At 47.5% G+C, this 23937-nt stretch overlaps 1 protein-coding gene across 2 annotated transcripts in view; it reads right to left on the bottom strand.

Annotated features, from left to right (window-relative positions):
• Window positions 1–23820, bottom strand: part of IFT172 (intraflagellar transport 172) — a 37650-nt gene extending 13830 nt beyond the window's left edge. The window contains exons 1-29 of one of the 2 annotated variants that reach the window (XM_054002120.1): window positions 23675–23820; window positions 23256–23399; window positions 23046–23158; window positions 22511–22550; window positions 19871–19936; window positions 19413–19492; window positions 18160–18247; window positions 17110–17324; window positions 16889–17012; window positions 15609–15704; window positions 14832–14993; window positions 13061–13114; window positions 12436–12539; window positions 11739–11824; window positions 11130–11242; window positions 8710–8877; window positions 8246–8382; window positions 7300–7407; window positions 6696–6780; window positions 6278–6370; window positions 5870–5947; window positions 5245–5493; window positions 3664–3742; window positions 3147–3267; window positions 2633–2777; window positions 2470–2559; window positions 1969–2066; window positions 1602–1737; window positions 134–250 (exon numbers count right to left, since the gene is read on the bottom strand). In XM_054002120.1, coding sequence (XP_053858095.1) covers window positions 134–250; window positions 1602–1737; window positions 1969–2066; window positions 2470–2559; window positions 2633–2777; window positions 3147–3267; window positions 3664–3742; window positions 5245–5493; window positions 5870–5947; window positions 6278–6370; window positions 6696–6780; window positions 7300–7407; window positions 8246–8382; window positions 8710–8877; window positions 11130–11242; window positions 11739–11824; window positions 12436–12539; window positions 13061–13114; window positions 14832–14993; window positions 15609–15704; window positions 16889–17012; window positions 17110–17324; window positions 18160–18247; window positions 19413–19492; window positions 19871–19936; window positions 22511–22550; window positions 23046–23158; window positions 23256–23399; window positions 23675–23713 — 3228 coding nt within the window. In that variant the 5' untranslated portion in view covers window positions 23714–23820. The remainder of the gene's footprint in view (window positions 1–133; window positions 251–1601; window positions 1738–1968; window positions 2067–2469; window positions 2560–2632; window positions 2778–3146; window positions 3268–3663; window positions 3743–5244; window positions 5494–5869; window positions 5948–6277; window positions 6371–6695; window positions 6781–7299; window positions 7408–8245; window positions 8383–8709; window positions 8878–11129; window positions 11243–11738; window positions 11825–12435; window positions 12540–13060; window positions 13115–14831; window positions 14994–15608; window positions 15705–16888; window positions 17013–17109; window positions 17325–18159; window positions 18248–19412; window positions 19493–19870; window positions 19937–22510; window positions 22551–23045; window positions 23159–23255; window positions 23400–23674) is intronic. The other variant, XM_054002121.1, reaches the window with a different exon arrangement.
• Between the last annotated feature and the right edge of the window lie 117 nt (window positions 23821–23937).

Genomic DNA, 23937 nt, shown 5'->3' with positions numbered 1-23937 from the left:
AGGGCTGGGGCAGTTCTGAGGCTGGGTAGTGAACACCAAATGTTCTGATCTTGCAGTGAACAGAGATTTCCACCAGGATCCCACAGCCAGAACCTGACCCCTGCACAGGTGGGGAGCTGTGAATGATTATTACCCTGTATGCCTCTTCCCACATGTCATTCACTCTGTACATGTTCACGGCAGTCTTCCAGTCTCTGGCTTCCAGGTAGTGGTACTCAGCCTCCTGCAAGCGCCCCTCTGCCTCCAGCTCCTGCAGTCAGAGGCAATGAGACAGTGACACTTGTGGTGGTGCATTCCCCCCTTCTCCTTCACAGGCTGCAGTGTGATCTGAGAAATGCTTGTTAGGCCTTGGCCTTGAAAACACCACCTGGGCTCAGCTCTTCCTGAGCTTATCAGAAACACTGTCTTGCTCCCAGGAACTGCTGCTGTCTAATGAGCTTCTGTTTTCCTTATGACCAGCCTTGGAAAATATTCCTCTTGCCTGAATAACACAACATTCCTGTTCTCACACTTTCAAAGAAAATGCCAACCCAAACTCTGGCAAGGACGAAACATTGTTATGACCGAAGCCCTTGTGACCCTATAAACAACAATCCAAAATGAGACCCTTTTGAGTTGTCCTGGGACCACAGTGGGCTGTGACCAGCAACCTCCCTCTGGAGGGGGACACCTCTCAGAGCCACAACCCTCAGGCTTGCTGTTCTTGGAGGATTGCCAAAACACGCGTCCTGGGCCGATAGCTCGCTCCTTGAGGCCTGATCCTTCACCCACTGGGAGATACAAAGGCCTCCAAAGTGAGGATTTCACTGACCTCTGGGGGGAATTTTTCACAGGTATCTTGTAGGCACTGCCTCTTTCTGTCTGGGTGCATAAAGATGCACAGTGCTATAGCAAATCTGGGACAAATGTGGCTTTCTTAGATGTTTAAGTATCTTGGATATCTAAGTAAGTTGGGCCTGAAAGTAAGGTTAAGTTATAGTTATGAACTTACTTAAATGCTGCTAAGTGTTGTCCTTTTGCTAAGTTGTTAAACATAAGTTATAAGCGAAGTGTTGCTAAGTGTTACTCTTCTCCTGAGTTGCTACGTATAACTTCGAAGTTATAAGTTAGGCTAAATGCTGTTAAGTGTTATTCCTCTGTTAGATTGTTTAGGTTAAGCTATAAATTAAGTCAGGTGTAAGTTAAATGTTTTCCTATGTTAAATTGTTAATCTTAAGGTATAAGTTAAATTAAAGTACTCTTACGTTCGAGTGCTGTTAAGCTTTTAGGCTGTGTTCTTTTTTATCCTTGCCCACACTGTCTTTTGTCACACACACACACACACCCACCCACCCATAGATAGTTCTTAGTTAATTTCTTTTTTGATTGCCTGGATTTTGTTTGGTTTTGTTGCTGCTTGTTTTTCCTTGTTGTGCCTTAGCTGTCCTATAAGTAGCAGAATTAATCGTGACAACAAACTTGTGCTTTGATGCTTAATATTAAACCTGACTTTTGCTCATACCCTTGTCACTGATTTTTCGAGTGATCTCAAACCCAGGTCCGTAACAACAATTTTTCCCCCTGCCTGGTTTAGCTGATCCCCTGCCATGAGATGCACTCACCTTGCCCAGGTGCAGGTGAGTATCTCCAAGTAAGTCCTTGTGGTACTTGGCTACTAGGCAAACCATCTCATCATACATCTTACACTTCTTGTACATGGTGATGGCCAGATCGGGTTCATTCACAGTGATGTACAGCCTGGCAACACGAGCACATCCAAACAGCTCAGCCAAGGACACGACCAGTCCCTGAAATCTTTCCACATCCTGAAATACCAGCTTCAGTTCTCCGTGTGTGGAGAAAGTTCCTCTGACCATTCCAAACCCCAGTCCCAAATTCTCCTCCTAACCCAGGAAAGGGCTTCTCCTCACTACAGCCAATTTCTCAGGGCTCAGTCTTGGGCTGACACCAGTACTGGAAGAAACTCACCTCTCTGCTTCTTTGTACTTTCCCTGTCTTTCCATCTCCTGGGCCTGGGTTATGTACAGCACAGTCACGTCCTCCTGGCTCATGCACTTGAGTGCCAGCTGCCAAAAGGAACACACAGGGGAGAAATGAACAGCAATTTCCTGACACGTGACAGTGAAGGAGAAGGGGAGAACATATTTCCTTCCTATCTGACAGATATCCATGCTATATGCTCTGCAAAGAATGGGCAGTCATTTGTCACTGTCACAAAGCACACAGGACCAGCTCTTGGAGAGGGCCATTTGTGCCAGAGGTGCACCCACATGGGGCTGTGAGAGACAGAGGCCAGGGTCAGGATGGGAACATTGGACTTCTTGCTGGCTACTGGATGTCCCTGCACACATATCTGGGAAGAGTGCTGGTTGATCAGGTATTGGTACACAAGGCACTACCACCTCCTGATGGAAGACACATCTCACCAAGTGGGGTGAGGTTCACAGAAGCTTTGGCTTCTGACTCTACCTTGTGAGCCTGTTCCCAGAGCCCGGCCTGCGTGTACATGTCGATGGCATCCTTGGTCTGGCCTCCTTTGATGTACAGTTCCTCTGCAACCTGCCAAGAAAAGACCACACTCAATACAGTCAAGGGACGCACAGAGCCGTGGTGACTGTGTCTGGGGCCTCACCTGATACTCCTGTAAAGCTGCATAATGCTGGGCAATCTTGAGGTAATATTTGGCTGCTGCCTGTTTGTCCTGCAAGTCCAAAATGTAGATGGCCTTCTTCCACTGCCGGGCTCCCAAAGCTGCCTCGAGGGCCTTAATTGAGCACCTGGCACCAAACCCATCAGTCTTTAGAGCCAGGCAGCAGGTATCTCCTCTAGCTACACTGTGCCAGGGAGACTAGAGTGCTCTGCTGCCTGATTCAGTTTTTTGAGTTAGAGCAGCATAAAGCAGCTGAGTAACTGGCAGTGCTAAGGGGGATGAAAGAACTGGGACAGCAGGGAAGAGCAATCAGCACTGTAAGACCTTGGGAGAGATGTGGGAAGGCATCAATGGCTGGTGCACACAAGCAAGCGGGGCACAGCTAAGCGGGGCAGTGGGGGCTCACTCAGGCAAACCCCCTGCTGATAGAGGCAAAGGTATCAACTTCATGCCCTGCCAGTACCCTGCTGCTTATACAGCCTTCCCCTGCTCCCACCTGGCTTCAATGTAGTGGTTAATAGCAGCATCCAGCTGTTTCTGCTGCACCAGATGGTCTCCCCAAGCCTCCTCCAGCTTCACAACTTCTGCAGGAAATGCCAGGCGAGCCAGCTCCACGGCTGTAAGGGGACACAAGAGCTGCAATGCTGAGGCCAGCAGGGAAGCAGAACTGTGGGGCAAACATTGGCCTTGGATCTGGCACAGGAGGAGGGGAATGGTGACTGTCTAAGGCACTCCAGCTCCAATGGGTTACCCAGCAACCTAGACCCTGTGGAGAGCTGGGTCAAATCCATGCTGGTGCAGTCAGCCTGGTCAAGGCCTTGGGAACAAGACACTCTCCTGGGGCTGCTTGTGCAAATACAACTATGTGAAAATACACTGAATGATATGATAGGTGGAAGCTGCAGAGCATCCAGGCATCTCCAGGCCCCAGGGCAATATTTCATGTTGCCACCAGGCCAGAGCAGCCAGGCTCCTGCTGGAGATGAGTGGGAGGAACATATTGAGCACAGTACCTTTCAGGAAGGCACTGCCCTTGCCGTAGCACTCCAGAGCCTTTCGTGGGTTCCCAACCTTCTCAAACAGGTCTCCAGCCTAGTGACAGATACAAGCTGCCAGTTTCCAGAGCCACCACTCCCCCACATCATCACACCCCACCAGTTACACCAGTTACACCACTCCTACACCAGCTCTGCCTTCCCAACTAACCAAGTGTATGGGATTAAGGAACTACTAGGAAAGACAGCATGTGCCAAGACCATTGTCCTTTCTGCTGACTGACCCCAGCACAACCATCCTGGAAGACCAAAGGCTCATTCCCTTCAGTATTTGAAAGGTGGCAAGAGCACACAAGAAAGAACTGTAAAAACAGAGCAAGTATATACCCGCCTTTCCTCTATTTGTCCATGTCTGACAACCTGCACAGTAGAAGCTGCCTGAGTTTGTCGTGATGCCCTCACATCATCCTGTTTAATGGCTTTTGACAGACTCTACCTCCATGATTTGTCTAATCATTTTTGGACTATTTATACTTTTGGTAACAACATCCAGTAGCTGGGAGCTCCAGTTATTCTTTCAACTGAAAGCTTAAGAAAAGATGACAGGTTTGAAAAAGTACAAAGTTGTCTTGTGTTGAAATGAAATGGTCAGAAAATGCTGAAGATAAATTGAGACTAGAGAAATGTAATTTATAAAGGAGACATAAAACAAGCTAACAAAAAGCAGTATTTTTTTTTCACACAACATCTAACTGAACTGGGTAACTCATAGCCAAAATTGTAACTTAAAATCTACATGTGGTTCAAGCAATAATTTGACAAGCTCATGGAAGTAAAATCTATCAAGAGCTCTTAAACACAGAAGTAGAGCTGTTCAGAAATATTACAGGGCGCAAACTGCTGGACCCTATGAAAAAACACTAGGGGATGTGCCACCCTGTATTTGCCTGCCTTGTTCCGTATTTTCCTTTCTTAAGCACCTGCCAGCGGCCACTGTTGGCCAGGATACTGACTGTGAGCAGACTCAGCATTGCTTTCTTACATTAACATGATGTGCTGTGGAAAAAACACGCTTTGGTTTTAAAACTGTCACCTCACAATAAGTTATCAATTTTTGGTGTTATTAGTCACCAAATATGTTATTAGAGAATAATCACATCCCTTCTTTATGATATTCATGGCTCTACAGTCTTCAACTCCTTTGTTTTGCTTCCTTAACTTTTCCATTTAGACTACCCTTATGCTGTATTTTATCCTGATATGAGGAACCACTGACATTTCCACAGTGATACCAAGTTTCCAGTTTGATTCACGATTCCGCTCCTGTTGATTCCCATCTTCCTTAACTACTACTGACACTCTATATTCTGGAGACATGTTGTCAATCAGATGTGATCTTTTTCCTGATTAATAACAGTAATTCTAGACTTCACCCATGTACAGTGGGTACAGTGAAGATTTCCTCATAAATGTTAATTGCAACCTCATCAACCCAGAATTACCTCTGCTATCTTCCAGCCCAGTCCCCCCCACCATGTCTCACAGGTGCAGAGGATAGGGTAAGGGCCCCAATGCCCCTAAGTGGGAAGGGGTATTCACCTGTTCATACAGTTCCCCTCTGATCAGTGCCGTGGAGATCCTATCAATGACATCTGTGTTGGTGAGTAGCTCGTCCCTGTTCATGGCTAACCGTGCTGCTTTGGCTGGCAGCCCTGCCCGCAGATACAAGCTGATGGCTGCCAGGTAGTCACCCTGTCCCTCCTGGACCTCCCCAGCCTTCTCCTCCTGCTGGGTATCCAGCAGCCATTGGTAGTAACCCCGACGCAACTTCTCCAGCATTGGGTGTCCCTATGGAGAAACACAGAACTGGTAGACCTGGGGAGGATGAGATATGTCCAGCTCATCCTGCAGGCTCTGAGCACCTGGTCACATCACCAGGCCTCTTGCTGTCCAGTTATCAGAAACTAGAATGCCAACCCTGAGTACCATGGCACTGCCCATTCTTTTTTGAAGCCACAGATACTCCTAAAGCAGTGTCAGTAGCTTTTCTCCCTGTTCATCCAGGTCTGTACTTACACCAATGCAACCTTCCCTTCTACTTGGAGCCCTTCTAAGCAGAAGCAAGGTAGGGCAGGTGAAAAGAACACAGACCCTGAGTGGACTCCCAACCAGAAGATTTACCAAGCAAGACCAGCCTATAGCCCAGTGCAGCAATATTCTGTACCTTGGCCTTGGCCACCACAATGCATTCATCCCACATGTGTAGCTCCTGGTACATGTCCATGGCCTCCTCTGGGGCGTTCTGTGTCAGAAAGCAAAGTGTTAACCCGAAGGCTCCAGGTTAGGAGCAGACATACTGCCATGGAGCTCTCACAGCAGGCAGGGTTAGATGTGCAGAAAACACTTGGAAAAGTGTAGTGTCTCCTTTACTTGGATATACATCCTCCCTCACACTCTTCATACATCTCAGGGTAATCCTACACCTCAGAACAAAGAATACTTTTTCTACTTCATGGAGAAAACTCTTCTCCTAGGAACAAGCAACATCTTCCTTTCGTCTTACAGCAGAGGGCACACACCTCCCCATTCAGAAATAAACAGAACCTTTTCCACTCCTTGCTCCTTTACTCACTTGTTCCAGAAAGATCATCTCTGCCAGCTTGTAGTTCTTGTCTAGCATGGCCAAACGGGCCCGCACCAGGTAATGGTCCGTGCCATCCCCACCCTGCAGACAACAGCAGCAAGCTCAGTTTGCTGAGGGAAAGAACAGGCTCTAGGATGGAACATGGAGGGGACTGCAAGTGGAGGCTGGGTCACCACAGAAATGAAAGACAGTTGAGAATCACAGCAGTAACAAGCCAGGACAGTATGAAATGGCCAGCCTTGAGAGGGACCTGGCAGCTGTGGACAGAAGACAATGTCAGCAGTTTCTACATGAAGAGATACTAGTCTGTAGCATGACACTGGTGAGCAAAGACACAGAAGATAATGTACATGCAAGTGTTTACAGGCAAACTGCTTCTCTGCAGAGCAGGAAAAGTTTGACTTACATGCTCCTGAGCTGCCTGGTCAGCAATGACATTGGTTTCATGCAGAAATCGAGCCTTTGCCATGTTTCCCAGAGCTGCAAAGCACCTGGAAAATGCAAAGCAGTTAGTCAATACGCAGGTTTTGTTGCCCACTTTTGGTCCAAGATAAGAAAATCAGAAACTGGGCAGCAGACTCAGCTCAGCAATGGGAGAGGTGGGCTGGCCCTACTTCAAGAGAAGCATTTTGCCAAGACCTATGTTCAGATGTGCCCTCTAGCCCTGCTCCAAGGAAGAATCCAGGAACACGACCAAGGCTCATGTTTCACCTCTCCAGGCTTCAGCAATGCCTCAAGCTTGTTGATGTCTGTCAACTCCCTGAGTCCTTGCTATACACAGCTTTGGGCTACCATCAACAACAATTTATGCTACAGACAGAGGTCTTCTCAGCCCTGGTTCTGGCATTACTGGCTGGGATGAAAAGGCAAAGCCATGGCCTGGCATAGAGAACACTTAAGTCTCCAGTGCAGGCAACATTCCAGACCATACTCAGAGCCACATCTTTAGCTGGTCCCTGGTTTCTGGGATTCAGCAAAGAGCATGTTGAAGCCATGAAGATGTGATGTACCTCTCTGCAATGTGCAGCTGTCTCGCTTCCAAAGCCAGTCTGCTGAGGGTCTTCCACATGGCTTCAGTCTCTGTGGACATTTCCAGTGTCTCCAAAAATGCAGCAGCCCTTGAGAAAGAGAGATTTGCAGACTTTCAGTGACAGAAGAGCGCTCTGAAGAAAATCCCAGACTGAGACAGGAGCTTCCTAACCAGAGTGGCACTGAAACCAAAGCCAGCTGGGTGTGCCCAGCTCTGAAGACGACAGTGTGAGGACAGCTCTGAACACAGAGCCTGACAGAGCAGAAATTCAGACATCTAGGTTACTCCTACCTGGGCTAAGGTACTTAAAGGCAGATGATCAGCGGAAGGCTGTAGCAGTGTGGGACAAATATAAAGTGCTCTGTCTGATACAAGTCCCTACTGAGAAAGTCTCTGAAGACACAACAGTGCTATGAACAAGTGGAGTTTTCTCCCCTGGTCACTTTAAAAAGCCCTCTAAGTGTCAGCAGTACCCAGGCAGCTGCCATGACCACTTCAGGCAGTCAGTTTTCACTCTGCACAGCTCCTAGATGTTTCCATGATACTGCTACCATCCCTGGAAGGGCAGGAGTAAAAGCACCCAAGCACCACTTCACATCTAGCTTCTCTGGAGACACTCTTATTCACTGCAATTAATTGACAGCTACCTGTTGTTAATTGACAGCCCTGTTGGTGTCTGTGGGACCAGACTGGCCAGTCTCTCCCTGAGTTTGAAACCACAAAGCTGCAAGGAGGCAAAAGCTGAAAAATCTCTCCTGAAGAACTCTGATGTTCATTATAGCCAGACCTGGCACCAACATCATGCTGAGAGTCTGAAGCTCAACTCTGGAAAGCTGTGCTGCTGCCATTCATGGGTCTTTGATTCCCAGGTGTCTGGTATGTGATACGAGCTACCTGCCATCCCCATCGGTGTATCCAGCACTTACCTGTGATAATCCCCATCATCAATGGCAGTTCCAAACTCTATGAGGACTTCATCCAGGGTGTAGGGCACAGTGTTCACCCCTTCAGATACTATCACTTCAGTCTTTCCATCATTCCTTTCCAAGCCTACGATATCCCCCTAGAAAGAGTACCAGCTGTCAATACTCCCCTGCTCATCTGAAGTGTGTGGGGTTTCAGGGGTGTGAGGGCAGCACTGCAACAGCTCTGCCAGTCATGGTTCTTCTGAATGAGCTCGCACTGAGCACTGAGCCATGAAACAGCTCCTTGTTTCATCTTCTGCCAGAAATGTATGCCACAAAGTTGACAAATGAGCTTGTATTTTGTCCACAAGAAACTGACAGTTCCCTTCTGTCTCCTTTCTGCCATACCACCCTTGCTACTCCCACACAAGTGAGGAAGAAGAAAAACAAACTGCAGGAAGCAATCAAAGTCTCCAGAGTTCTACCTTCAGAGGAAACATGGTGACTCGCTCTGGAGCATCAATGTTGTACCAAATGCAGAGACTGTTTCTGTTCTGAGCAACCACCACATCACTGCCAGGGACCCACTGCACGTAGGAGCAATAGTTCAGAATGGTTGTCTTGGTGCTGCTTTCAATGTCATAGAGCTGCAGCTGGAGGAGGCAAAGGAGAAAAGGCTCAGCTGGGCTTGTGGCTGGGCTGCTAGCTCACACAAACATCACAGGAACAGCTGAGCAGGTATCTTGGAAACAGACATCACCCATCAGGAAACAGACTTTTTCCAAGACACACATCTTAAAATTTCATACTTATTTACACACTCCTGTAAGACCTTTTTAAACCCTTGCAGCATTTTAAGCTCTTGCCTCCCTCAGAGCTTGGCACAGACATATATAAACCTCGTGCTTCTTCAGTTCCCTCTCAGCTGCAGAGCTGCAACAGGAAAATGGGCTCAGAAGTCCTTCATGGAAACAAACAAAGGGACCAAGAAGGGGTTTCCTCTGCAATTTTGGGCTGAACTCTCCATCCCAGGCACAGTCCTATTGCAATGACTACTACCAATAAAGTGAGAGGTCAGTTGTTTGTAGAACACACTGCCTCAAACCAAACACTACAGTTTGGAAGGCGTAACCTGACATATGGCATAACTTTGCTATATATATGATGTCTTGTGACTGAAAAGTCCCAGACTGTCTCTATTCCTTGTCCTCACCTAGAGAAGATGAGAAAAAGAAGAGAGAACAGTGTTAGTCTCATGACACACCTATCAAAAGAGAACAAGAATGTCCCTGTTTCAGTCTGTACCAAAATGGCTGGAGAAATCATAGAACCCCAGAATGGTCTGGGTTGGAACGAACCCTAAAAATTATCTTGTTGCAACCCCCTGCCATAGGCAGGGACACCTTTCACTAGACCAGGTTGCTCCAAGTCCTGTCCAACCTGGCCTTGAACACTTCCAGGGATGAGGCAGCTACAGCTTGTCTGGGCAACCTGTGCCAGGGCCTCAGCACCCTCACAGGGGAGAATTTCTCCGCAGTATCCCATCTAACCCTGTCCTCTAGCAATGGGAAGCCATTCTCCCTTATCCTCTCACTCCAGGCTCTTGTCCAAAGCCCCTCTCCAGCTCTTTTGGAGGCCCTTTAGGCAGTGGAAAGGACTCTAAGGTCTCCTGGAGCCTTAGGATGAACAATCCCAATTCTTTCAGCCTTTCCTCATAGAAGAGGTGTTCCAGGCCTCTGACCATCTCTGTGGCCTCCTCTGGACTTGCTCCAGCAGTTCCATGTCCATCCTGTGCTGGGACCCTACATCTGGAAGCAGCAGATGGGGGTCTCACTTAAACAGGGCAGAGGAACAAAGCCCACCCTCCCCTGCTGCCTTCACTGTGGGATTGGTTCAGGACACAAATTATGCTTGGCCTTGTTGCATCTCAAGAGATTCCCATGGGCACAGCTGGGGAGCTTGTCCAGGTTCCTCTGGATGGCCCTGTCCTTCAGGTGTGTCATTCCACCCTCAGCTTGGTGTCATCTGCAGGCTTGCTGAGGGTGTACTCAATCCCTTCATCTGTATCATTAATGAAGATATAAAATAGTACTGTCCCAATAGACCCCTGAGGGGCACTGCTTGTCGCTGATGTCCACCAGGACTCTGAGCTGTGGCCACTTCCCTCTGGATGTGAATGTTCACCCAATTCCTAATCCAGCAGACAGTCCACCATCAAATCCATCTCTCTCCAGTTCAGAGAGAAGGATGTTCTGGGGGACTTTGTGAAAGGCTTTACAGACACCTAGATAAATGACATCCATAGCCCTTCCCTTGCTCACTGATGGAATCTCTCCATCAGAGAAGGCCACTGGGTTGGTCAGGCAGGACTTGCTGTTGGTGAAGCCATGCTGGTTTCCTGAATGACCTCGCCTGGTTGTCCTGAATCACCTTCCCATTCCCCATATGCCTTAGCACTGCTTCTAGGGGGATCTGTTCCATGATCTTCCAAGCCCCAGAGGTGAGGCTACCAGGTCAGTAGTTCCCTTTTAAAAGTTCCTACTCCTTTTAAAGATGGGTACAATGTTCTCCTTTTTCCAGTCACTGGGGCTTCACCTGACTGACATGACTTTTGAATACCACAGACATATGTACTGCAGAAGAACCTATGATTTTCATTGTCAGGTGTGATAAGATGAAGCAAGATGTCCAGTAACTAAGTTCAGCATTAGCTATGACTCAAGAATGCAACACTGACAGCTCATGCAATCTGGACATGGTCAATCTTCCCCAAAAGAGCAGTAAGCAAAAAAATCAGGAGTATTTCAGATGTGCTTCTCACCTCCCTCCCTCCATTCAGATATAACTGTCTCTACCTCTCCCCACACATGCCATCCTGACACATGGCCTGAGGTGCCTGTCTCACCCTCATCTTCTTGTCCCTGAAGAGCAGTTTGTGGCCTGTTTCATTGAGCTCCAGCCAATCGATCTTGCTGTCGTGACTAATTGTGCCAGTGTTGTAGCCACCAACAAGGTCCACTTGGGAAGGAAAGAAAGGAAACAGTGTAAGTACCTGATGTGCCTCAAAGCGCTCAACACCCACAGCTGTGCCAGGGGAATCAGATGCCTGGGACCTATTTAGGGCAAGACCCTCAGCAAAGACACTGGGACATGAACACCAAAAAGCAGTAACATTTTATTTTGATGCCTTCTCAGCAGCAGCAACTCTCTCCCACTGTCTGTGAACATGCACAGCTCATGGGCAGTGCAGGCAACACAGTCTGGGTCCAGGACACAGTCATAGACACCCATGGCTGTGTTCATGACAGGGAGAATCCTGTCCAAAGTAGGACAGCCTGGTTTCCAGGGGACTGCTGCTAGGCAGAGGGAATGCAAAGGGGAACTTCAAGAATCTGCTGCTTGGTAGAGGGAATGCACAGAGGACCTTCAGGGATGTGCTGCCTGGCACAAAAAAATGAAAAGGAATAAGGAAGGCTGGCAAAATACAGGGAAAGGGAAGGAGGGTTACACTCACCTGTTGCTATAGTCTTGATGTCTATCAGGTAAGCCAGCCTCTTGTTCTCATCCACGCCTCGCTGCTGTCTCTCATTGATACGGACACTGTGATTTGAAGGGAATGACTATTACCTTCACTACTCCCAAAATTCACATTTGAATCACAGAGTCCCTCCCTGACTTCCCTGCAGTTTGCCTGAGCACATGGAGCCTCTGGCAGTTCTCTGACCTGTGACACCTGCCCAGTAACTATAGCTGCCTCAAGTGAGAGCAAAGCTTTCTGATCCGTGGCTTCCCCCCAAAGCTGCCCCTGTGGTTCAGGGGTCCCCAATAACACATTAGCTACATTGCTCTGAGCAGCCCAAGATCATTCCTCCTCCTGAATCAGAACATGGGGTATAGAATTTTAGAGGGACAGAGGAGGTCCTGCTGGCAACTGAGTCTCTAATGATGCTGTACCAGGACCAGCTGGATGCAGAGCTGCCTGAGAACATGCACAGGAACCTCAGAAACAGCCATGGCAGGCTGCACCAAGATCAGAGGAAAAGAGGCTCTTGTGCTTCTAAAACCTGACAGCCACTAACCTGGCAACTAAACTGGTCCCTGTGAGAAGTGGGTGGGCTGCATGCTACAGTGTGGGACACCTCCAGTGTTATGTATCTGATCTCACTTTACTAACTGCCTGTGCTGGTTACACAGGCAGATGTAACCATTACCTGACCAGATGAGGGTTCACAAACTCTGTGCGGACAGACCCCAGAAGGTCATTGCTTCCATATTCCACTAGTGTCAGCTCTCCAGCATTAAAAATCATGCAGACCTGATGGTAAGAGGGGAATACACTTTTAGAATAAAGCAACAGAAACACTCGCATCTACCAGTGAGGGGTACAGGAAAGAAGTCTGCTGCACACAAATCTAAATTTAAATACTCTGGGATGACTAAGGAGCTATTCTTGTCTTCTTGTTGCGACTGACAGCTTTTCCTCATGGCTGGGGATTTTAATTTTAGGCCTATCAGTCCTGCAGGAGTCAAGCTCTCCCCATGACAGCTGTATTCTGTATCTCTAACACCCTCTGTGTCCATTGATCTTTTATTGCTTTTCTCTCCTTCAGGGTTATGACTTATGTAACTCGTCAGTCCACACACTGAGTTTGTTCTGTACCTGGCATGTGGAAAAGGCAAGTACAGGGAAGAAGCAGATTGGGATCTGCATGAAGAGGCTAAATCCAGGAAACTGCTGAGAAACAGGGTTTTCCAGAAATGCAGGTGACACTTTTGTTGGTGCACACACAGCTTTACACACCATTCATGGGGAGCATTCTGTCCCATCCTACTTACGTTCTCATTGTCGAAGAAGAACTTCTCATTCCCCCCAGATCCTTGCCAGGCCACCTACAAAGCAACGGCACAGGGTGAGGCTGACAGCTCCACCAGCACCAGTCTGAAGATGATGGGGTCCTCTGTCCAGCTTTTGGCTCCCACAACTGACAGCATGACTTACACGGCACAATGGATCGTATTCCATCCCTTTAGCTGCCAACACCATTTTTCAGTCATTCCCAGCTTGCAAATTCCACATGTTCCTCTCCTTACTTTAGACTCAGCTTCAGACTCCAGCTCTCTTTGTATAGTACATTGCTGCCTTCCGAACAAGAGGCCTTTATGGGACCAAAGGGTCTCTATCCTATCCTTTACAGGCCCTTCTCCACCTTCCCCTCCAGCTTTATTACAAAAAAATAAAGCTGACCAGCTTTATTACAAAAAGCACCCAAACAGCTCCTTTACCTCTGTTAATCATAGCCACAGAATCACTGCTACCACTTGTGGGAGCAGAATCTCCTCACCACATGTAGCTGAAACACTTTTTTTTTAGGGTCACTCTAGCAATGTCTGATGAGCATGGTGCCAGTGGGGGAACAACTGGTTGGAAATTTGTGTAAAGCACTGGATAATGCAATAGCTGCTGTGGTAACAACAGACAGGTGACCAGAGAAGCAGAAAACTGAAAGCCAAGGCTACAGCAGTCCTCTTCCCTCACAGAGTGCAAACTCCAACTTACTGCTTCAAAGAAACTCCAGTGAGACAGCAAGAGAGCAAATGGACATCTCACAGCCTTGCTCTTTCTGAGAAGTGAGTATAGCTGTGTAATCTAAAGAAAAACTCAGTGCAGTAAGATGTAGAGAAAGCTGGGAGCTTCATTCTGGCCAAATTCTCAGTTATATTACCAAGTATCAACATTCTCCAACACAAACCGCCAGTCAGAGCTCCTGCTCCAAGAGAGATTCATTAGCTCACCATCAGTCTGATTAAAGGCATGTGACAACTTTGTGAACAAAGCAAATATGTCCTTGAAGCCTGTTTAATGCTTTTATTAGACATTAGCCTATTGCCCACATTCTCCAGGCTCAGCACATGGGCTCAGCAGTCAGTGCACCGTGAGGCTCAGGGGATGGACAATTCTGTGTGAATTGTCTGGTACCAGAAATGGCACTGCCATAAGCTGTGGGATGCAGCCATGAATTGTTTTCTGATAATTTTTTGTTTCTTTTAAACACAGTAAGATTTGTACATTCACCTCTGGAATGTATATTTGTAAAACATCCAGATTTGGGCCCCCAAGTACAAGAAAGACTCATAAACTGGAGCAAGTTCAGCAGACTGCCATCAGGATGGTTGGGAATGAAGCATTTACACTGTGAAGAGAGGCTGAAGGAATTTGGCTTCTTCAGCCTGGAGAAGGGAAGGTTTAGGAAACCTCTAATACAGTGATACCAGGCTTTTTTTGGCAGATGCAGAGTGAAAGGATGAAAAATGATTATAAAACAGTCAAAATACCAAGAAGACTTAGAGAAATGCTTTCCCCCATGAGTACAGTAAAGCATTGGAACAGAGGACTAAAGAAATTGTGGGACCTGAGCAACAACAGCTGAATTTAATATTGACCTCCTTTTGGACAGTAAGTTTGATAAAAGACCTCCCACGGCCCCTTCCAACCTGAATTGTTCTATGATTCTTTGAAAAGAGGGATTGTTCCCATGCAGAAATCATATCCTCTGAGTTATGAAGTTAAGCATTTGACACTCCAGAAACGCCACCCATTTTCCAGTACCTCACTGAGCTTGTTGGAGCTGACATCACCCAGCAGTAATGTGTCTGACGTATGGGCCACCAGGTACCTGTCCTTCCCTAAAATCTTCACCTCATCAATCTCATAGCCATACTGGGATTTCAACACAACTCGGGTTCCTGTGGAGAGGTTCTTCACAATGACCTGTTGAAAGTGAGGAAAAGCAGTATGAGGCCATGCACAGAGGAACAGCACAGACTTCTTGCCCCATGGAAGATTAAGCAACAGATGATACTAGAATATTTAGATATCCCCTCACATAATTTCCCTCTGCTTTTTTAAAAAACCTTACTATTCCTTTTGCATGGAATGACAGCTGTAGTAGACATGTGTGTTTCTTACTTTTGCCATTTACAAGTTACTAGCCTAACTGGAGACCCACTCAGGCCCCCAAGGATAAGCCCCCTTTGAAGAGTCCTTGTACTCTCTCCCCTGACTGCACAGGGGTGCCCAGGCTGCCAGCTCACCCTTACTGCCACATTCTGAACAAGGTCAATTTGTCTGAAATGAAATCACTTTAGAAGTCTGCACTTGACATGGAGGTACCTCACAAAAATTCACAAGGTAGGAAATTAACTCCATGGTCTCTTATGCTGTCCAGTTCCCACCCAACCTTAGCCCTGTCCCAGGCATATCCCCTATGCCTTTCTCAACAAGTTGGTATGAACAAACCATAGGTGCAGAACTCCAAACACGTCTAGTTCTGGCAAACATCCCATTTTCATCAGGAATTTCATACTTCATTAGATACTCTCTTACCTGGCTTGGTCCCACATATGTGATTTCAAATTTATTTTTGTAAATGGTTTTGCGAAGGCAGCAGTCAAACTGTTCAACTCCTCCACACAGTGTACCCTGGGGACAAAAACACATCATGTGGTCAGTGAACTCTAGTTAAGGAGAGAGATTCCAGACCCTATTTAGAAGGGGAAGAGGATGAAGAGGATCAGAGGTCAGACACAAACACATCAGTGCCAGCTGTTCTGGAAAACAAGGTTCAAGCACCCACATGCAGGAGGACCAGCCCTATTTTGACTTCCTTTAGACAACAGAAAGATTGAGCCATTCTCAGAAAAATGAAGATTACCAAATGCTGGCATGAATCTGGGATGGGAGGAGGTGGGATTAAAAACCACCTTTATCCTCATCTTTCCCATTACTTTTCTCAGTTTCCCACTTCTCTGTCTCCCAGCCTCGTATTCTCTCCTTCCTTCCAGAAGAATCCTTTCACCTTTATTTTTTCCTTTATAACATCCCCATTCTTTCCACTGATCTCCTATTCTCAGCCCCTTCCCCCTCTCTGAAAAAAGTTGTTCACATGTTCAGTAATTCTTGGTCTGAAAATATTTCAAGGATTTTTGATTGTTTAACACAAAACCATAAAAAAACTAATAAAGGTTATAAATAACCTTTATTATATTCATAAACAATAACATTTATTATATTCATAAATAATTTAAGTGTTTGAAGTGTTACTAACTAACTAACTAGTAAGTGTTAGTCAACTTACTACAGAAAATATGCAGAAAGATCGATTTAAAGAGATTTAAAGAATTATCTGACTTTAGAAAAAGGCAGATTAAGGCTTGATGGCTAAAGGTAAAAGAAAGAGAAGGCTGAATTGAAAACACAACACACAAACACAGAATGTAATTAGTAGGTCAGTTTGTATGCTGCTTCTCATGGGTGGCCAGAGGAAAGAATGCTCCTGAGACTGCTCTGGAGAAGCTATGCTAACCTCATCATGCTTCTGAGAAAAGAGAAGGGCTGATGCAACCAGTGAGCCATCACACCAGCAGCCAGAAGCTTTTGCAGCTCCACACTCACACACCCGAAGCAGGGAACTGCAGCAGTTCCCTAGCACAAGGTCCTGGCCTTGGTGTCTGCCCTGCACCCCTGGGTGAGGTGTGACCACAGCAGGATGACCACATTCAAAGCCTTCCCCTGAGCACACCACTTTGTTCCCATGCACAAACATGGGAGACTTGAGGGCCAGTGGGAGACTTGAGGGCTCAGGCCTCCTGACTGATGACACAAACCGCACAGATCCGTGAGCCATCCCTCTTCCATGCCAAAGCTGTGATGGTGTACAGGTGAGCTATTTCTTTGGGCTTTCCTTCCTCCCAGGCACTGCGGCGTGGGCTCCAGTTCAGAACCCGTAACCTGTAAGAGAGAGGAGATAAGAGAGACGTTAAAAACTGTGTATGGTTGACAAAGAAAGGACTACAAAGAGGAGAACTCTCCATCAGGTACGTGGTACCTGTCATAGCTGCCAACAACAATGGACTGGCCGCTGGGACTGGTGGCTGCTGTGGTGAATTCCTTCTCTGACGAGTCCCGGCTGTAGTCAAAAGTTTGAATCACGCTGCCTTCCTTCCCGTAAGCGACAATCTTCTTGTCACAGCCTGCAGCCACAATGCTGCTGGAAGCCCAGGCAAGGGCGTAAGGAGGACAGGGATGCACCGCCAACTTACCCTACAACAAAACAAGAACACCCTGAACACGACACGTGAATGGCCCCAACTCCTAGCTGGCCTCTGTGCTCAGCTATCCCAGTGGGGACCAGTATGGGACCTACTGTAAAGCCCAGTTCATGGGGGCAGCTTTGTCTGCCTGCCTAGTCTGTAGGAAGACAAACCAGAACTGAGAGATTTATCAACTATTACCTTCATTAACTGTAAGAAGAATTCTAATGCCATTAAGAAGGCTGATACCATTAACTAGACTGAGACTGAACTCCCAACATAGCAGAGTATAGATGGATCTTCATGATAGCATGGCAGAGAGCAGCCATGCTCAAACTGCTTCAGATGGAGACAAAAGATCTGAGAACAGCATCCCCTTCACCACAGCCTGAAGTGCAGAGACTCCTGGCACCGAGGAGCGGGAGGGTCAGGAGAAATGCTGGGCGTCCAAGGACAAAATGTGAGCCTGAGATTCAACGTTAACTGTGGTAATTACACCCTACTTAATGTGGGGACAATAGTAGCCATTCCATGGAAACCCACCTCTACAAGCATCATTTTCATGGACACTTGAACATCAGATCTTTCCAGACACCTGGACACCCTTATGCCTCATACACAAAAACATGAATTCCCCCCTTACCACCACCCTCAGTGTATTCCAAAGCATCTAATCACTGTTCTGCCTCCATCAGTGCTTCCCAAAACCTTTGCTAGCACGCACAGCCTGCAGTTCCTCTCCAGACTTCCACTCTCTCCACAGCCGGATGCCTTTCCAGAGCTCTGGAGCTGGGAAGCAGGCTGTGCAAATAGGAATTTTGCTCACCAAGAAAGATCTTTGGTACCTGTGATTCACCTGAACCCTCATCATCAAAGAAGAAGCGCACTATGGTTCCATCTGCATGGCCAGACAGGATTCCTTTCCCTGACACACTGCAGAAAAACACATACAGGATGATGCAATGTTACAGGAAGACTTGCACCTTCATACTCATATCCCCGCCCAGAGCAGCAATTCCCAGGGTCATGGTTGATGTTCCTCATCAAAGGAACCTTCCCCAAAGACAAGACAAATATCAAGTACCTGTGCCAGTGTCTGTAAAAAGAAAGCAGACAAAAGAACCCAGAGTGGAAAGGAGAGTGACCAGTTAAGTGTCTTCATCATGTAAAATCACAATAAAAAACTTTCTGTATTACTAAAACCAAGAAGCTAAGTGACCTTCAGTGGAATAATGACTTTGTTCACAAGTGCTTGCAGCAAGGTACATCAAACAGCTCTTGCACTGGAACTGTTCCAGAAGTGAGGCTGGAATGTTATGATACTGGGAATCCCTAAAAGAAACACAATGTGGGCAAAAAACACCTGGACAAAACTCCAGGCCTAAGTCCATTTTTTATAGCACTGATGTCTTGTGCTTCTGGACACAAGCAGGGAGAAGAGAGCAAAGAAAAAGAAACAGGCCAAAAACCATGTACCCAGAGAAACACTTTTTAATGAATATTAGAAGATTCAAGAACAGAATACAAATTCTATGGACACTGTAGCAATCCAGCAGTCATGTACCTGTCACCAGAATGACAGCATTTTGTGAAAATTCCACTCCTAGGACCATGACGTGTTTCAATTCTTAGGTAAAGAATACTAAAGTAGTTGAAATGAAATCTTATTAATTAAAATAATTTTAAATTGCACTTTATGGTCATTTTCCTAATTGTCAAAGGTTTTATCTGGCAGAATGATGTTACTTTTTTTAGCCCTTAAACATGATTAATGTTAGTTATTACTTATTAGATGAAGCTGACAAACGTAATCCTTATAAAGTCACAGATTCAAAAACATCAGAGTATATAAGTAAGCTCATGGAGACTTCCATCCTCAGCTGTGTTTGAAGGACAACCAGACTGCCCATGTGGCACAGCCAGGTACCAGATTTTAGGAAGGAATTCCTTCTGGAGAGCACAGTATGTTATTAACTTGACAAGAAAGTGACAGCAAAAGAACACTGGTAACCTCCCATGCTGGTCCCTGTTATGCCAAGCCAGCAGCAGGTGTGAGACTGAGCCACAGCAGGGCAGCCCAAAGCAATGGCATACTCACTTGGAAGTTAGTGAGACCACGTAGGAATCTGTCCCATAGATGGTGGAAGACTTGTTGTTCTTTGTATTTGCTAAACGAACCTGAGAAAGAGAAATCTATCAATGTTGCTTTCGCCAGTAGAATGTGGATCTCTCCCAGTGTAAGTAACATTCCCAGAGGTTTCCCTGTTCACTATCAGGGAAAGAAATCACAGGAAGCTCATTGCCTTCCAGTATGTTATAGAAGTGGAAAAGTTGGAGTCACATTTCCACATTTCTAGAAAAGTTTGGAGAAAGATCCAAAAGATCCAGTAGAACCTCCAGAAAATGTAAACCAGAAAATTCAAGTCCACGATGTAATCCCTCTGCTGCTGTTACTGTGGCACCCAGTGATGGCTCCTACCCCTTAGCCCAGCCATTGGCAGACCCTGGCAGACCCCACAAGGGAAAGAAAGTCACGCAAATAACAAGTTTCTCTACCTTTCCTTCAGCAAGACCAAAGACAATGATATTCTCTGCTGGCCACAATAAGCAGGTCACAGCACTCTGCAAAGGAGGAGGTAAAAAGAGAGGTAAGAGCTCCACCCTACCCAGCTTCCTGCCCCACTGCCACCCTAAAATAGTTCATGAACAGACACTATTCAAGCAGGAGAGATGGGGCATTTGGACAGGCCTTACAGTAGCTGAAGATACTGGACAAACCTTAATTCATGCTGAAGCTCAAATTCGATAAAAGTGAGCTGGGGCAAAGTAATTGAGCACAGGAGGACTATGGGAGGGCAAAAAAGTTATAGGGATGTGTTCAGTTTGGAGCTCTTTTGCGAGTATTACTAACTGAGCAGTGCTTGGCTTACCATATGCTATTGGTGAATGTATAAAATCATGGCTGTTTTAAAAGGTTTTTTGCAACAAGTATAAAATATAAAAATAATTTCACTGTGACAACTTCTGCAATAGCTATGAGAATACTTGTCCATTGGATCTTTATTTGATAAATAAGAAATAGTGTTTTTTTCATTGACGAGTAAGATGGTTATTAGATGCTAACAAATAGGTCAGGTAGAAACAGGCTCATTAAATCCAAACCAAAGGTATTCTCAAAAGCTGAGGGGGAGTCAGAATTAATAAAGCTGACCACAAAAGCCAACTGTAAGAGAGGACCAAGAAAGTTTATGAAAGCCCTTCACATCTACCCTGCAGAACTTCAGTCAGTAAGAAGGCTGGTGTTTGGCAGTGTGCCATCAGCACTAGCCTCATTGGATCTCTGTCCCATTTTAAGCATCTGGGACTACTTAAGATACATATCAGCATTTATTCATTCCTCATTTATTTATCTCATCTTCCATCCCTGCTCTGATCATTCATATCAGCAAACACAGCTACAATCAGACAACAAAATGTCTCAAGGTAACCAAACTGTTCATAATTTAAATGTCCAACCAACAACCAAGACCCATTTTCATTACCTCTGTTTCCCAGGAATTTGTGCGTTTCCCTCATTATCTGCCAGATTTATTTTCCACTCTAACACAACAAAAGCTTGGGAACAAGCCTCACACAGTGGTGATGTGCTCATTGTTTGTCCTCCTGGCCCTCAGCAGGAGGTTTGGCTTGCCAGTGTGATCACACACTGGGATCACTGTGTGTGTGAGAGGGCCCAGTGGCAGGAGAGGGAAAGGGCTCAATAAATGATCTCTCATATTGACTGAGCATTTCAAAAATTTGTAAATAACAGTATTTAGTTACAGGAGAAAGCCAGGCACAGTGGTAAAAACCCAGACATACAGCATTGGGAAAAAAAAAAAAAGGATTTAATGTGTTATAAAAGGTAGAAAAGATATGGGGAAATGAGAAATGAGAGAAAAAAATACTGAATTTCTACATTAAAAATACAAAATCCTGTACATGTGCCATGCACAGCATCTGAGCTTGTGAGAGGTGAGCAGGCCCCCACCGAGCTGGCAGCTGGAGGGGTAGGCAGCAAGCAGTACACAAGGAAAGAGCTCTCCAGGGAGGCTAAAGCTGCCCACACCTGGGATAGCCAGCCTGTTCAGGAAAGGGACAAATGGACGCCAAGCCCCTGTTGCTCTCTTTTCTTCATGACACTCTGTTCTCATGACCAGTCAGTGCAGCAGCTCAACTGCAGACAAAACAGAGGCTGACCAGCAGCTTTCCTGTCTCAGAGACACAGAATTCCCTGGGCTCCCTGCAGCATCAGAGCAGCCACAGTGGCAGGCCATGACCCAGCTCTGAGATAAAAGCTTTCAACCCAGAGGCTGAGACTACCCTTCACCTGAGAGACAGCTCGAGAAAGCCTGGCACAGAGACTCCAGCAACTCCATCAGGAGCAGCTCTATGTCTTCTGGGGATTTGGACATGAAGGATGATTCCTCCTACCCTGCAGAGAACTTTCTTGGTGACACAGAGACTATGGGGTGATGCCACTTGCCTGGAAAGCCTGAGGCAGCTGCTGGACTTTTGCCTCTGAAGGTAGAAGTAGTCAGTGCACTGTATTTACTCACTCTGATGGCTTTCTGTGCAAGGAATTCATAACACCTTTGCCTTTTCCAAACAGATCTCAGGGCAAGCCTTGGCAAACACCTACTGGGCAGATTGCTCTCTGACACAGGCAGGCCGAGCCAGAGCAGCAGAACACAGAGGTGGCCAAGGAGCAAACCTGACAGAAATCACAAACCTGAGACAATTGAGCGTATGGAAATTGCACAGTTTGAATTCTGTACAGTTTACATTTTGTTTAATAAGGCATCTTGGAGTTTAGCGCTGCAAACCTGTGAAAAATAGTTGGGCTCTGAGTGTCACATATTTTTCCCTTTCAACTCCCTTAAAATAGTCTGTCCACTGATGCCTAAAGTAGTCCCCAAAGTTTTATAACTGATTGCATTGATCGTTCAACAGTTTACTCTGTTATACTCAGGCATTAGGACAACTCTGAAGCCTGATGAGCAATACATGCCTCAGAATTTAGAGATTCTCTCAGGATCTTTAAAGGTCAAGCACAGTTTGGCCAAGTACACCTGTGAGTATAAGCAGAGAGACCTCTCATTGTCTTTTCCTACATATGCCACAGAAAATGAAGTCAAACACAAGTCTGGGTCTCACCGTTTGGATGAACTTGTTGCATATCACCTTCTTGTCACCCCTGCAGAAAAATATAAACAAAAATTACTATCAGCAACCCTACACATTCTGATCACCCTACTGTTTATATGCAGTCTGGTTTGATAGTGCCAAACACAGTCCATTGAAGTCCTGTGTGCTGCTAGTCTATCACAACTTTAGGCAAAAAACCAAGAAGACCCCCAGCGTCTGAGATTCCAAACTCCTAGTGAACTGCCTTTCTCAGTGCCGTTAGCACAACTCCTGCCAGCAAATGAGGCTGCAGTGGGGCAGGTGTGTGCCATCACTGCACAGCTGTGACACATGATGGCAACACAGGCTCCAGCTAGCTGCATGCACAGTCCGGGCTCCATAAGGGCCCTGCCGAGGAAACCTCACCTGCTGCTCCCCATGGGCACCTGTGTGGCTCCCTGCGGGTCAGGTGATGGGCACTGCAGTGTGTGCCAGGGCGAGGATCAGGCTAAGGGAGCCCATGGCAGGGCAGAATGGAGCATGCTGGACCCCACCACACACTCACCACTCCTCACCGATCCTGTACACGTAGACAACGTTGTCTGTCTGCCCGATGGCCAGTTTAGTGGAGTCCGGGGAGAAGGCCATGCCTTTGACCACGTAGCTCTTCCTGCCGTACTGTGGAGAGGGTCGGTGTGACCGTGGGAAGGCCAGCTGCCCCAGCGCTGCCTGGCCCATGCCCATTCCCCAGCCCGGCTGGCCCGGCTCCGCTCACCTTAGCGTCTGCCGGTTTGGTGGAGAACTTGTCGCGCCGCTCGCCCTGTTCGTCGTAGAGCAGCACCACGCGCTCCGCGGTGCACACGGCGAAGCGGGCACTGCTGGCGGACCAGGCCATGCAGGTCACCCGCGCCGTCCCGTCCTGCGGGCACACAACGAGCCCCAGCGGGCACACACGGCTTAGCGGGCACACAACGAGCCCCAGCGGGCACACACGGCTCAGCTAGCCCACGCTGCTCAGCTGCTGGGCACACACGGCTCAGCAATCACAGTACAGCCCCAGCGTCGCTGACGCGCCCCAGACCAGTCAGGGCCGCTCTCCCCGACCCGGCCTGGCCCGGCCCGCTTCCCCGCGGCCCGATCCCCCCCAGCCTGGCCCGGCCCGGCCCGGCCCGACCCGACCCGACCCGGTCCGACCTGCGGGGCCAGCAGGGTCCGCACGTGCCGCAGCTGCATCGCGCCCTCCGCCGGGCCCGGGCCCGGGGCCGGGATGGTCCCACGGGGTCGGGGTGGTCCCAGGGCCCGCTCGGCTGCCGCCGCCGCCGCTGCGGAGCCCGCCTCGCCCCGCCCCCGCTGCCGTGGCAACCCCGCCGCCTCCGCCGCGCTGACGCGAGCGCGTCGCGCCCGCGGGGACCGGCCCCCCACAGCGGCAGGATCAGCTCGGATCGGCTCGGCTCGGC

Source organism: Vidua macroura, chromosome 35 (assembly GCF_024509145.1).
Source record: "Vidua macroura isolate BioBank_ID:100142 chromosome 35, ASM2450914v1, whole genome shotgun sequence".
Lineage (NCBI taxonomy): Eukaryota > Metazoa > Chordata > Aves > Passeriformes > Viduidae > Vidua > Vidua macroura.
This window is presented reverse-complemented; position numbering and strand designations above follow the sequence as displayed.